Consider the following 14,653-nt stretch of genomic DNA (forward strand, 5'->3'; position numbering starts at 1 on the left):
GGGCCGTTGCAAAGAAGATTACAGAGCACTGATAAGCTACGCTTAAAAATTCTCGAGGGGGGCTCACCGTGTAGACTCTGCCATTTGAGGAGTCATAGCACCGAGCGCTTTCTTAAGCGTAAGGAGGTCAGTTTAGACTGGCCATCGCTGTTTAGCGGTCGCACGGAAGCCCTGGGCGAAAATTGTTCATTACGAGATGGGGAGAGTAGACTGTGTGAACGTCGTCGCCGACGGTCCCAAACCCAGACACTAACCCGGTCTAGTAGAGTTACCGAGTCCTACCCGGAACAATTCCACTGACGGAAAAATTTGAGGTCGTCCCAACGGCAAGGGTGTGATCGGATCAGTAGAAGATGTGGAAGCACTGCCTTGGGGATATATTGATAATCGCCCTGCGGAACTTCTCATTGACGCCGGAGCTGTAGTGTGTTTAGTGCACTGACGTATTCTGAAGCGTCTTGGCCTAGCTAACGCCCCCTCTGCTGCCCTACTCTGATAGTCTGAACGGTATATCCGGGCCGACACTCGTTATCGACGGCGCTATCGGGTTGCCGGTGACTTTGGGGTCTGCTGAGAGAAGAATACATTTTGCCGTCGTACATAAGCTACACGTCGACGCTATCCTAGGCACTAATACACCCAACGCCTTTCGGATAGTGGTGGAGCTAGCTGAGAGCACTGTGACGTTGAAAGACACGGGCGAGGTGCTCCCCATCGGATCCCCTCGAGTGGAGGAGTCTTACATGCCTCGTATCTCGTCTTAAGTCAAAATCCGTCCGGGAGGACAAGCGCTTGTAGTGGCTGACGTACAAGTGGTTAACGGAACTACCGTTCTGGTGGAAGGACTTACTGCTCTAGGTGCCTAAGTTGAAGTCGGCAGAACACTGTTTGCGCTACATGATGACCGAGTGATCGTGGAAGCGTGCAGCCCCTGTATTAAGGACGCGGTCAACAAGAGGAGTACTCAATTGGCTGGTATTACTGCGATCCCCGAGTCAGCGTTTTAACTAAAACCTTTCCTGGACATAGAACGCAGGTCAGATAAGTCAAGCTGGGCCGTAACAAATGGCCGTGAAGCGGAAGACTAATGGATACACTCCGTTATTGGAGATATTAGTGACGAAGCGGTAGATGCGACGGAATCCATGCCTACACTAGACCGAGTGTTCAACGAGGAACTCGAAGTCGCCTTAGAAGAGTTCAAGCTTGGTATCGAAAAGAAGGGGCTGGCCACGGAGTTCCTTCAACCATTCGGCGACATACTCGTCGAGACGTCGTTGCGTCCTGGGCGTACTAACCTACTTGTATTTTCTGTCGATAATGGCGACCATCCGCCGATATACCAACCTCCATACCGAGTGTTCTAGGCGGAAAGAAACGTCATAGGGACTGAAATACAAGAGTACGTGACTCATAGACGTAAACGACCTTCGACTAGTCATTGGGCAAGTCCGGTGCAAATGCGTCGTCAAGCCTCCCTCGTCGATGCGAAACGGTTTAAGAGCACTCTGAACCTTATGAGCGTACGCATCCGTGTCTCGCGATGTAGCTTGGAGAGGATATCTATGACTTGGCCGTTGTATGACTTGGCGTCAGGAGCGTTCAGGCTGTCCACCCATCCACATGAGACGACGTCGATGAGCACAGTTCTCGAGCAGTTGAATACAGCCGACGTATCCCCAAGTTTCGATGCAGATGCTCAAGAACCAAACGCGCGCGACTTTCAGCGCTGATTCTGTGCGTTGGCAGTCTTCAGCGGAACGTTCATCTGCAAGTCCCAGAGCCATGGACGGTTCTCGTAACAGTATGGTGGCCGTAAATTTTGTCCAACTCGACAAATCTCTTTTTTGTATGTGATCCATGCCTACACTAGTGTTAGAAGATAGAATTGCGTCTGCTTCAAAGTTGCTAACTATCCTGGTAGTGTTACGCTCGTTTCTTAGGGGCAACAAAGCCGATGTTGCTGCGACGAAGCTGGCGCAACGGGTTATTTGCCACTGTAGCCACGTGTTTAAGTAGCACAAGGTATCAAATTCAAAACGAAGAAAGCATTTTTGCTTTCTCAGCCTCTAGTTGTCTCCATGCTCTGCTACAAAAAGATCGTGAAAAGGTGGCGATGGCCTCTCCGAAGCTTGCACTACAAAAAAAATTGTAGTTACTAGTTGGACGAACTATTGGTTTGTATTTTAAAGTGGTATAAAGCAGGAAAGAAACGTCCAAAAGACATCTTTCAAAAGGTAGTATTCTCGTACTTACTCGTTTCTAGAAAACGCTCTTTTGGAGCATGATTGCAACTTTGTCAAGCAAATTTTCACAGTCGACGCTTAGTCTATATCGACTGGTACGTCTTTTTCGACAGTCTACGACCGCAGATTTTGGCCGCTCTTCAATTGTGGGTGCCTTTCATTCTAAAATCTGGAGTATTGGGCCAACAGGTAAACATTCCCAGTATCCAGAAGGACATCGCCCTTGCGAGCTATCAACGTCTCTTTCATCGATTTTGGGGTATAACCCATTTTTTCGATTTCTTTAGAGTGGTCATGGTTGCGCTGGTTGAGTAATTGGAGAGCTGCCTCGTCATCGATCTTGGATAGATCAACCATCGACTTGCTCTTTGTCAAAAGAGGCTCCTTCAGAGATAATGTCTTCTGTGAAAGCACCTTCTCCAGTTCCATGCCCATCTCCTCCTCATCCACCTTCCAACTATCGGCCATCTTGGCGTCCTTCATTTCCTCTTGAGTTCTTAAAAATCGCTCGCCACCAATCGTAGATATTATGTTGTTCACAGAGTCCGTCTTGCCTGGGTAAAGGACGTTCGACTGACTCGTGACAGATAAGCCTTCAGCGAAGGACGCAATGGTAGTAACAGCCGTCAGGATGTACCAAAGGCGCATCTTGCACGTTTGGGCCGGTGGCGAAGGGGGTCGGGGGGGGAGGGTCTTTGCAGATTTCGAAATGAACGTTTCAGCGAATGGGCGGGGGCTCAATTATAGAAACATCTTTAAAAACATATTTAACCGACCAGAAACGATGATTGTCCCGTAATCCAACATATTAAAAAAGGTCGTAGTTATGTTATTTTTTATGGGATGGCCGTCGGAGAAGACAGACCGGCAACTTTACATTCACAATGTTTTAAAAAGGTACAATTTAGTCCCCTTGGTGCGCGTATGCCAATCACTTGGGGCTGATGCGTATGTAATACTGTATATCCTGCCCGTACAAAAATGAGAGCCTAGTCGTTTACACATTTCAAGATTATTCTATCGAAACTAATGCAATTGGTCCGACTCTACGTTGACCGCGTTCACGAGATAAAAGGTGTGATATTTTGCTCTGCATGTTTCCCTTTACTTCGCTACGGATCGCGCAAACGAGGCGTGCCAGGTTATTTTGAGCCGAAATATTGACCAAGACAATTATGTTTTGCCTTTTTTCTTTAATACATACATTACACGTAATTTTCGGCCAGCCGATCGATATTTTCGGGCCAACCGTATGGACGGTCATGGTCATCCGAAACTTGATGACCACGGCTTTGAAGTGCTTACCTTTCTATCTCCACCCCTACACTCAACGTGGATGGTACCGTATACGAAATCTTCTACTTCAGACATCAAATTATTGAAGTTGTTGTGTTGTGTGATCTGTTCTTGAATTTGTTGCTGGATACCAGGCTATAATCTTGTTTTTGTACAAAATGTTTGTCAATATCACTCTAGCACCTTTTCTGTAGTACTTAAGTATGAATTAGGAAATCTCTCGGATATCGTTTACAATACATGCTTCTGGTGCTGACGCTCTTTCGTATTATTCGACCGGTTCATTTATCGCCCCTTTCCTAAATAATATCGCGCTCTTCCATCAATCGATACTAAAAGTGCCCGCATTTTGACTGCAGTGTCACTAACGGACAAGAATGTGCACACCCGATTGTCAACGGCGGCTTTTCAAATTTGGCCCCAGTCTCGACTGCCCCCATTGCCCATTGGACAATCTACCTTCGACTTATCTCAAATCATCTCGTGTCTGAGGACAACCCAGAATTTCGCACCATACAGTGTATGGCACACGGTGAAAAGTAATGTAAAAGCTGCGCAAAAATTACGCAGAAGGCTCGCAGTCTTGAGTTGATCTTACCGCTCAAGAACATGCTACCAGGACTTACAACAATACCATCTTCAGGAGCGCCCGTCGATGGGAGTGTCCAACGGAGCGCTTGTTCAGACATCTTTCGCTGAATTTTTTTTCGGTGGATGCCATGACCATCGAAATACGTCTGATTTTACTGCGTACGAAAATTTATAACATCCTTACTTAAAAGTTTGTTTTCCGATACGCAAGCAGCTCTTTATTGTAAGCTAGATCTGGGAGGAAAACGAGTGAATACACGAAAGGCAGACTATTGTTACAACATGAGAAACGGGTGTCTGGAGACTGCAATCTCCAAAAGGGGAGGAGTTGGCGGAATTCTATCACCTTCCTCAATCCTAATCCTGACCTTCCTGGGCATTAACCCCGTAGGGCCAAGCGAGGTTTATTATAGCTATGATTTGTTCTGTGCTTAAGCCCGCGTGCTTCGCACACGGATAGGCATGGATTAGTGTTGCCGAGCGAGTCTACTATCACCCCCTCCTGAGGAGGATCCTCCCTTATTCGTACTAATAGGAAAACCCGTCGGAGTAACTACGTGTTGTATGAAATTGGCTTCACACACTGAGTTCCCAGACGTGTCGCACGTGCTGCAGATCGAGCAGTAAAAAGAAATGGTGGGTAATGGCTTTCTTGGATTGACTAAAACTGACCATTTCTCTCAAATTATAATGCCCTTTCCAAATAAATTATCAAAACATAAAGGCTTTTGCTTATCAATCATAAAGCACGTTTTTATTAGTAATTAAATAAAAAGTAAAAATGTTGTTAGATTGATACAATTAATTAATGGCAGATGCTACTGCCCATGCAGCCACGCCAGGTGTTGTCCATAAATTACGTTCTGCGTAATTTATATCAATACTGAAATCAAGTATTTACCGCCGATCAATTTTTCACCGCATCAAGTTGCTGCTAAATTGCATTGTCAATTTTGTAGTCCATGTATTGAGTCCACGTATAACCCATAAATCACCCGTGCATTAGGCATGAACACGAACACAGGTAACGTTAGTATTATAGTCCATGTATCGAGTCCATGCATTGGTCAGATATCCTCCATGTATTTAGACTCAAATTAGATGGGTTAGTTAGATCTACCATGGAGCACTAGCTGAAGCATGTGAAAGCGCAATATCGTGAGACCTTTTGGAGTTACACCCAGCGCAATGCTATTGTCTACCATTCGCCAGAGTCGTAGCATTACGAAGAAACCACAGTTGTGGCCGTCCGTCTGAATTGGCGCGTTGATGGATACAATCTCATAGTCGTCGCTCAGGGTTTTCGCCAAATCCCAGGACAGTCGATCCAGCACGGTCTTGTAAGTCCTCTGGCTCATGGAGTCATAATAAAGGACTCGAGTTCGCTTCACATCTACTGCAATTCCGCACCAGTGCGAATTTCCAACGTTAACCGGGATCATAAGGAGGTCTGCCTCTCCCACCAGCTCTTGCGCTTTTTTCTTGAGGGATTCATTCATGCCCTTGGCATTTCGCCCCGTCACCGTGCTCTCAATCCCCAGAACACGAGCAGTAGGGTTTGTTGCACACAGTCTTGTGCAGAAAGCACGTATCATGGCGTCGTTCGCCCAGGATGGTGGCTTCAAGCGGTATAGCATCGCGTAGTGATACTCAGTGGCCTCGATCACGATTGTGCTCTGTGGGTTCGATTTCGCCACTTGGTTTACCATGTTTTCCAACACAGGATGTTGCACTGAAGGTATGGTGCTTATCACGTTTAGAAGCAGCCAAGTGCAGAATTTGACACCTTGCTCATTATAGAAGCAGATCAACACACGCGCCTTGGGAAAGTACTACTTCAGTACGCAAATCTCGTGCAAGTCTTTATCGACCACGATAACTTGCACCTTTTCGCCGATCTTATCATCTACCCGCAACAGGTGATCTAAAACACGTGACATGTGCCAGTCGGCATTTCGTTCGATGAGCGAATGTTGAATTGACTGCCCACGACCGTTATCGTCAATGACCATCAAAGTACACAGTTGGTAGTTGTACCTAGAACACACGAGCAGATTGATATGAGATAAAGATCAATAGATGGACAATACCTAGACAATACATAGATATAACCTACCGGTTGGTCTTGTGAGTACAATCCACTAGCAGCAACTCGGGGAAGCGTACGGTCATGTCTCGCTGGTGCCTCAAAGTCATGCTCATGACACCGGAGTTGTCAGCGTCAGTCTCGTCCACAGTCGCCACGTTGCCATCCATCTCTGCAAACGCGTTAAGTGCTTGTGCGCAGGTATCATCATCGTCGAGTCCGCCTCGAAACTCGGCCTTGACACGCTGGACAATGTTGTCCACGTCTTTCTTAACCAGGCTTTCCCCTTCGTCGAGCAGGTATTCGTAAATACGAGCGCGCTTGCGACCGTACTTCACCATTTCGCGCACGGTGGACCTTGTCTCAGAATCCTCCAACTTTCGGTTCTCTGCGTAAGTTTTGAAGTGGGCGGTACCCACGACGTGGTTGTGGTGGTAAACCCCGTTCTTCACTCGAAGCAGCCACTGGCCTTCCTCTTCCACGACTTGAACCACGAACCGAAAAGGACACCCAGTGCCACGAACAAACTGCTTCGGCCGCACACCTGTGCTCCGATCCTTCGTCCGCCACCCATGCGTACAAATATATGTGCGCTGGTACGTTGCCCACTGGGTCGGAACGTATGGTACGTCAAGACCTTCTCGTGCAGCGACAGTTTTAGCTAACCGCTTGTTCCGCAAGTCGCAGCTCACAGTAATGAAAACTCGGATGATCTGCCGCGTTGAAGATGCTTACTTTTTCAAATAGACCGCCCAGTCGGCCCAGCTTGAGTGAAGGGCTTCCGGGGCACAAACAGGCACTGGACAATCTGAAACCTAAACGCTGCATGGACGTTCCGCATTGTCGGTGCCCGACTCGTCGGAGTTCTCAGAGTCTTCTGCAGAGTTCGGAGGAGCGGAAAGAGCAGCATCTGACGCCTCTTCGCTCGAGCTAGCCTGTTGAGGGCACGTAGTTAGCAAAACCGACATACGTATGAGATCAGGTAGTTATGCAACGCACCTCTGGCTGACCTGTCGCGGTTTCTGAGGCCGGTGATGGCGGCGTCGGCAGTGAAGAGGGCGCGGGAGGCTCCAGTGGGGGAGTTTCAGACTTGCTATCCGACATATCGGAGCGGGGGAGGGCGGCAACGACGTGCACAGCGACGACGGTACCGGAAGCTCCGGCTTATCGAAAGTGAAGTGAGTGGCTGTGGTAGCCCTCAAAATCGTTGAGAAGCATGGACATTTTACATGCATAATACATGTATTTTACACAACCCGTAATTTATAATTTTCAGGTCGGTAATTTTACGGCCTGGACAATACATGGATGGCCACCTGGACAATTCATATACTCAGCGCATGGACGATAGCATTTACGTTAATTAATTAAGGTATCGTATATAATAAGTGGTTTTTAATGAATTTAGTAAGCGATTAATAAAATCACTACCCAGGAGGTGGTTGTATTGAGTCCGTCCTCTGGGGAGAACGGACCTGAAATGGTGTAGAATTTTGTTGTGGCCGTAATACCAGGCAATAGTCGCAGACACGGACAAGAACCACCACAAACCAGTTCTGTGCATGTACGACATTTGGATATGCAGCGGCTGCTGCTAATTAAATGCTTGCTGTTTCGTTACAATGTACGTACTACTATAGCCAGGATAAATTTCCCAGATATTTACTGGCCAGCCTCCTTCCCGCCAATAACATCATGACTTAACTTTCCCAAACTCTGCCGGCGGTATAAGATACTTGGAGGAGGGGTGATGAATCTGACTGGGACGGCAATGTTCACTTCTCTTTCCTACAAATAAACTTGGAGTCAAGCATTGCTTTGGGAGCTTAAAAAGGTGGATAAACTGAAGATTGGCACAAATATGGTCAGACGCAGGGATCTTCGGGTTTTCTTGAGAAAATCTCATTTCAACAGTCTTGAGCTACCAGTACGTCGTGAAAGTATCACATTTATAGTCTCAGATGAAGTAAAGCACAGCAACCCTCACAGTTATCCGTGTCGGTAGATGTAGCTAACGTACCAGTCATAAATTTTGCGGCGGGCTGGGTGGTCGTCGACTTTCAACTTATCCCAGATTGATGACGCAGACTTGCCATTGCCGAACCAATGCTTAAACTAAGTGGCGGCTGTACCGGCCATTAAGTCATCGATTTTCTGACCACTCAATCTTTCTTCTTCGTCAGCAGTTTCTTTGACGTCGACATCTTCCGAAGACACCGCGACTTTATGACTGCGCAGAAACCGTTTGCCTTCGACGGTGTTTCCAGCATTTGTGGGGTATGTCTGTTCAGGGAGCATCATCGCCGTGACTGACAGTTTTGTCGTTGTCTGTGCTGTGCAGTCGCCCGCAAGGAGAGAAGATACTGTCGCAGCGAGAAGAAGAATTGACGTCAATCGCATGATGTGGCGGCTTGGCGTAGGTTTGTGTATTCGAAGGCGAAATGGTGAATGAATACAGCAAGGGAACTCGTGTGGCGGGAATGCGTCGACAGGTGTGCTACCATGCCAGCCCCACGCATGTGACATGCTGCCTCTACAAATCTTTATCTGCTTTTGACCTTGGCAAAAATAGATCTAACAACTACATGTAACGTGTTCTCGGTTTTAGCTACGTTATTTTTTTGCAACACCTAGAGCGATGTTCTTACAAAGTTGTAATAAAACGATATAATAAAGTTTTAGCCTAAACTAAACCAAAAACCGATTTATGTTACGCGAGGCGAAAATTCAAAGTAGTCCAGAAAAACGGAAGCGCACGATTGCAGATGAGAATTGCTATGATCTACTCACGCGACAACTTGATCCACGACATTTCGCGCAACTACCCGAACAGAAGCTCGCAAAGCTTCGTAAAATACGAATTGAGTGTAGCCAGCAATCCAGTTCTTCCACTCGATGATGAGTGTGGCTCCCACTCACGAATTTAAAATAGCCATGCGAAGCTGTCATTATCGTACAGAGTCTGACCAATTACTGTACATGAGTTTCGCTGAAATAATCTTGAAAATGCGTAAACAACCAAAAGCACAGGCTCTCATTTTGGTTAGCTCCGAAAAGGTACGTATACGGAACTGATCAGATTCTAGATCAGATATTTATCTCACTGGAGATCTGACATGGGATCTGAAAATGATTGGTAAGTTCACGCACTTCTTCAGCCTCGAGGCTGCTCGTGCGTTGGTCAGTGGAGAAGATGAATCGAGAGGCAAACGAGGGCGCGTCGGTGGATGCCGAGGTGGAGCCTGCTGAGCCGGCTGAGGGCGCGCCGGAGGATGGCGGAGTGGAGCCAGCTGAGCCGGTCGAGGACGTCGTTAGCACTGAGTTGCTGTTCGAGCAAGCTCGACAGCAACTCGCAAATGATGTGGGGTCTGTGCCACGACGTGGTGAGCGGACGACATGCTTCTACAAGGGCTATAAGTACTGCAAGGCATGGTCGTCCTCAAGGAAAATTGTGTACAGATGCTCTAAGTTTCGCCAAGGTTGCAGAGGAAAGCTGGAGTTTACTATTGCATCGATGGCGTATGCTGCTGTAAAGCTGCACACATGCCGCATCGAAGCCATTGCCAACGTCGTCATCAACGTTGAGGACCAGATGAAAGCTCAAGCCGACCTTCTTGCGATTGAGCACGTCGCTTGGCCTGTGCGCCAAGTGTGGGAAGAATTGCGACGCCAGTTCTACTCAGCTGACAATCCCAACGTTGTTCGTGGGTTGTCAGAGCAACAAGTTGTCCGACGAGTACACCGAGCAAGAAGCGCGCATTACTCTAGCAATGTTCACGGCTCTATTGAAATTCCTCCGCTTTCATTGGCACTAGACGAGGAGCTTTCCTTTTTCCAGTTTCACTACGTCACCATTAACCGCAACGATTTGAACAAGCCTTCCCGCTTGCTTGGGTGGGCGCATCCATCTCTGGTCGCGCTACTACGCTATCATGGTACCACGTTGTTTGTGGATGGCACTTTTCGGTGTGTCCCGCCGGGTTACGCACAGTGCGTTGTGTTCATGGTCCACGACCGAGCCTCTGGAGTGTTCGTGCCGGTGTTCTACATTCTGAGCACCTCGCGTACTGGCGACGCCTACTGGGATATGATTCATTTTATCGTACAATCAACGGACCAGCAACTCGAACCGGCCGAAATTGTTTGTGACTTCGAAGCGCCACTGTTGGACGCACTGCAAACACAGTTTCCGAACGCAATTGTGTTGGGGTGCTTGTTTCATCTGAAACAAGCACTCCGACGGGCTATGAAGCGCTATGCTATTCCGGAGGAAGAGTGTCTGATTGCAATGACACGTGGTGTCCTAGACACCCTGACGGTGATTGATCCTGCTCACATCGAGCGAGGTATTAAGTGGGTAAAGCGTGAGATCAAGTTGCGCTGTGCTCAAGCTGGCGTGACCTACTCTACTGAAAAATGGGCCGATTTTTGGGGGTATTTCAACCGCACTTGGCTGGAGCAGTATACCATCGATGTCTGGAACGTATTCGGCATGAACAACGAGTTGGTCGCACGAACGAATAATCCCCTGGAGAGGTTTAACAGGGAGCTTAATACACGTTTCCCAACCCCGCATCCTTCAATGGCGACATTTGTGACGGTGATCAAGGCTATATCAGCTGAGTACGTACGCCGCGTTGCTGATGTTCCTCGTGGGCGAGCCCGCCGTGTTCCTCGCGAGGTCATTCAGCTACCACAGGTTGTGGACATTCCCTCTGACGTTGACAGCGACGTGGATCCTCCACTGGAGGAACTGGAGGCAGTTGCTACACCCGCAGCGGACGGTAGTACACTCACTAGTGCTACGTTGTAGATATGTCCGTGTAGCAACCAGAAGACCTCGGTAAATGCTTCATCTTCTCCCCTTTAAAAGTGTTTTTCTTTGGTTTCAGTCTGTTCATAATTCAGGTCTCAAATCCTGATCTCTAATCCGATCAGTTCCGCATACGTACCATTTGGGAATCTACCCTCATTTTTTGATCGGCAGCTGCTATACATACTACAATCGCATCAGCCCCACCATTCGGCAATACCTTCACTTCCAAAATCTGCTCACAAGGCACAAGACCACCCCCCCTCCTCCCTTCGCCACCGGCCCCAACGCACAAGATGCGCCTTTGCTACATCCTGACGGCTGTTACTGCCATTGCAACCTTCGCTGAAGGCTCATCTGTCACGAGTCAGTCGAACGTCCTTTACCCAGGCAAGACGGACTCTGTGAGCATAATATCTACGATTGGTGGCGAGCGATTTTTGAGAACTCAAGAGAAAATGAAGGATGCCAAGATGGCCGATAGTGGAAAGGTGGATGAGGAGGAGAGGGGCATGGGACTGGAGAAGGTGCTTTCACAGAAGACATTATCTCTGAAGGAGCCTCTTTTGACAAAGAGCAAGTCGATGGTTGATCTATCCAAGATCGATGACGAGGCAGCTCTCCAATTACTCAACCAGCGCAACCATGACCTCTATAAAGAAATCGAAAAAATGGGTTATACCCCAAAATCGATGAAAGAGACGTTGATAGCTCGCAAGGGCGATGTCCTTCTGGATACTGGGAATGTTTAGCTGTTGGCCCAATACTCCAGATTTTGGAATGAAAGGCACCCACAATTGAAGAGCGGCCAAAATCTGCGGTCGTAGACTGTCGAAAAAGACGTACCAGTCGATATAGACTAAGCGTCGACTGTGAAAATTTGCTTGACAAAGTTGCAATCATGCTACAAAAGAGCGTTTTCTAGAAACGAGTAAGTACGAGAATACTACCTTTTGAAAGATGTCTTTTGGACGTTTCTTTCCTGCTTTATACCACTTTAAAATACAAACAAATAGTTCGTCCAACTAGTAACTACAATTTTTCTTGTAGTGCAAGCTTCGAAGAGGCCATCGCCACCTTTTCACGATCTTTTTGTAGCAGAACATGGAGACAACTAGAGCTTTGCGGGGGCTGAGAAAGCAGGAGTGCTTTCTTCGTTTTGAATTTGACTTACTTAAACACGTGGCTACAGTGGCAAATAATCCCCTGCGCCAGCTTCGTAGCAGCAACATCGGCTTTGTTGCCCATAATAAACAATGACATAATGTGGAGGCCGCATGAGTTTGAGCTTATTAATGCCAAATAACAGTACGAATACACTGGTCGTACCCACATTTTTTCTCGATTTCATTTTTTTCTGATGTGCAAAACCTTGTGTGCGGACAGCGGCACAGCAATTCAAATAATACACACAGGTCATAGCTACAGCATAAGTATTATAGAGAATTGAGAGCTTTCGTTATCGACCACCTTCACGAACTTGTCGTGAGGTTACCATTTTTAGTACTACAACTTTAACGTTGTAATATTTCTGGTCAATCTGCTCATTAATCCTCCTTCAATTGGCATTGCTCAGAAGTCAGTAATTTCCCCTCAAAGTAAGTATGTTTCAATGCTTTGCGCTTAAACAACGGTCCTGGAAGTATGACCCGCGCTGAACCACTGTACCACTAGCCTTCGTCTCTTTGCAATCCAGAGCTGTTCCGATGTACGACTTTGCTATATGATGCTAAGAGCCGTGAGCTCGCATCGCTCGCGACATTGAGACAGGATTTAATGGAGAATTCGATGTTTCGCTCGCTGGTGAGCTCGGCGCTGGGCGCGCCTCCACAATGGTTTGATATAGCTACGCGTCTCTATGAATAACTAAAACAGCAACAACAGCTGTTCTAGAGCATCCATTTTGCTCAGAACTCATGTTTGACGCCTCTCCATATACTGTAGAACAGGCTGTTTAAAACGTTTTCAACGAAACTCTCGTTTCCGCAGATGATGTTGTCACATCGACAGTATTTACTCTGACCAAATAGCGGGGATACATGGCATTGGAGCTACCAGTGGTAACCTTTTTAATTTAGCACGCTGGTGGGCCCGCCGATTTGCAGTTCTTAGCTCTTTTATACATAGTAACTTTTTGGACATTATATCCAGACTTCTTACCAGGATCGCAGACCCTCGGAAGACCTGTACGAGAATATACTTCAGCTAATATACAACTGTATGTAGAACGGTCTGGACATTTCTAAAAATACGACGAGATGTCATGATGATCCCAAACTCCTCCTCCGTGTTGCAGCTTTCCATCACATGGTGTCCAAAACGATAGTTTCATTTCAGTATTCAGCTGGCCCTTAGAGCAAATCATGCTTCATCGGTTTATCGTCTGAAGTCCGAGGACGCAAATAATATTTTTTGTGGTGCTGCTCCGATTACGTGCCACTCGAGAAGACTGGCAAAGCTTTCAACCTTTCGTTGCGTAGCTAATAGACACCTCAAAATAGCCTTCCTGCTTTTCTCATTTGACAAATTCGTGAAAAGCAGAGGTTGGTCCGCATATTTTCGTTTTATAATTTGAAGCTCCTTGATAGATCCAGAATATGGAGTGAGTGCAGCATCAACTTCACCTTGAATGCTGTCTGTATTCCAGATCGCTTGCGGCGTGTTTGGAGCTCTCCGTGCTGACCGCTCTGTTTATTCCCATTGTCCGTGTAACAGGGCTGCACTCAGGGGCTAATGGTAACCAAATATCATATGATATTTTTGATAGTAATAGTACTATTTTCGATATTAAATATTAATAGTAACTCATTTTTGCAAAAGCTAACATAATATTTTTATATTAGCTCGGAGAACTGAAAAATATTAGATACTACATGATATTTTATGATATTTTCCCACTTAAGTACGTTTCTTGCCAGCTTACCTCTGTGAACCGAGCGGAGCCAAATAACTTTTTCGATCAGGTTCTAGAAAAGCAGTAGGCTTTAAGACTGACGAGTATTTGCTCTAGTATTTCACTGTGACACAGACAAAGGCGATCGAGATGGAAAACTGCAAACGCTTGCAGCTGTTTAACGTTGATATAGCGAAATCAAGACATTTGTTCTTGTTCTCTTCCGATCTCCTCGTCGACATCGTGCGTCTAATAAACCTGCTGCCTGTGGCGCTAGATTAATGCGCTCAGCAGTGCCAACACACAACGCCAACCTTGCCGTCACTCACAATTGTCCCGGTACTCACGGTTGATTAGTAATACTTCAGCTAGTCGAGCGTTAACGACATCTGATTAGTTAATGTAGCCCGATTACGCAATCATTGAAAAATATAATATCGTATTAACTAATATTAAGTTGATATTTAATAATATCATATTGTCTCAAAAGAAAATATTAGGTGATATTTTTTATATTAACTGGTCTACAGGTGATATTTTCACAATATTAACTTCACCGATTTTGGAGTTACCATTAACCCCTGGCTGCACTACATGTAACCACTTGATTACGAAGAACGTTGGTGTGCGATACAACAATAATTACATTTGGCAGACTACTGCTCTATATGCATTTTTGGTTCTCTCATTGCTTAAAACTCAACATCTTCAACCAATTATAGTAGTAG

At 46.5% G+C, this 14,653-nt stretch overlaps 3 protein-coding genes across 3 annotated transcripts; 1 reads left to right on the top strand and 2 right to left on the bottom strand.

Annotated features, from left to right (window-relative positions):
- Window positions 1–2,408: 2,408 nt before the first annotated feature.
- On the bottom strand, window positions 2,409–2,894 carry PITG_05980 (secreted RxLR effector peptide protein, putative; the record flags this gene model as incomplete). Its single annotated transcript, XM_002998154.1, has 1 exon — window positions 2,409–2,894. One exon carries the CDS (start codon window positions 2,892–2,894, stop codon window positions 2,409–2,411), a length of 486 nt encoding a protein of 161 aa, XP_002998200.1.
- A 5,440-nt stretch (window positions 2,895–8,334) lies between these two features.
- Window positions 8,335–8,619, bottom strand: PITG_05981 (secreted RxLR effector peptide protein, putative; the record flags this gene model as incomplete). Its single annotated transcript, XM_002998155.1, has 1 exon — window positions 8,335–8,619. The coding sequence occupies one exon, from the start codon at window positions 8,617–8,619 to the stop codon at window positions 8,335–8,337; it is 285 nt and encodes a 94-aa protein (XP_002998201.1).
- Window positions 8,620–11,328: 2,709 nt separating this feature from the next.
- PITG_05983 (secreted RxLR effector peptide protein, putative) lies at window positions 11,329–11,784 on the top strand (the record flags this gene model as incomplete). The annotated part of the gene is made up of 1 exon (XM_002998156.1): window positions 11,329–11,784. One exon carries the CDS (start codon window positions 11,329–11,331, stop codon window positions 11,782–11,784), a length of 456 nt encoding a protein of 151 aa, XP_002998202.1.
- Window positions 11,785–14,653: the final 2,869 nt, after the last annotated feature.

The sequence above is a fragment of the Phytophthora infestans genome, genomic scaffold, assembly GCF_000142945.1.
Source record: "Phytophthora infestans T30-4 supercont1.9 genomic scaffold, whole genome shotgun sequence".
Taxonomy (NCBI): domain Eukaryota; phylum Oomycota; class Peronosporomycetes; order Peronosporales; family Peronosporaceae; genus Phytophthora; species Phytophthora infestans.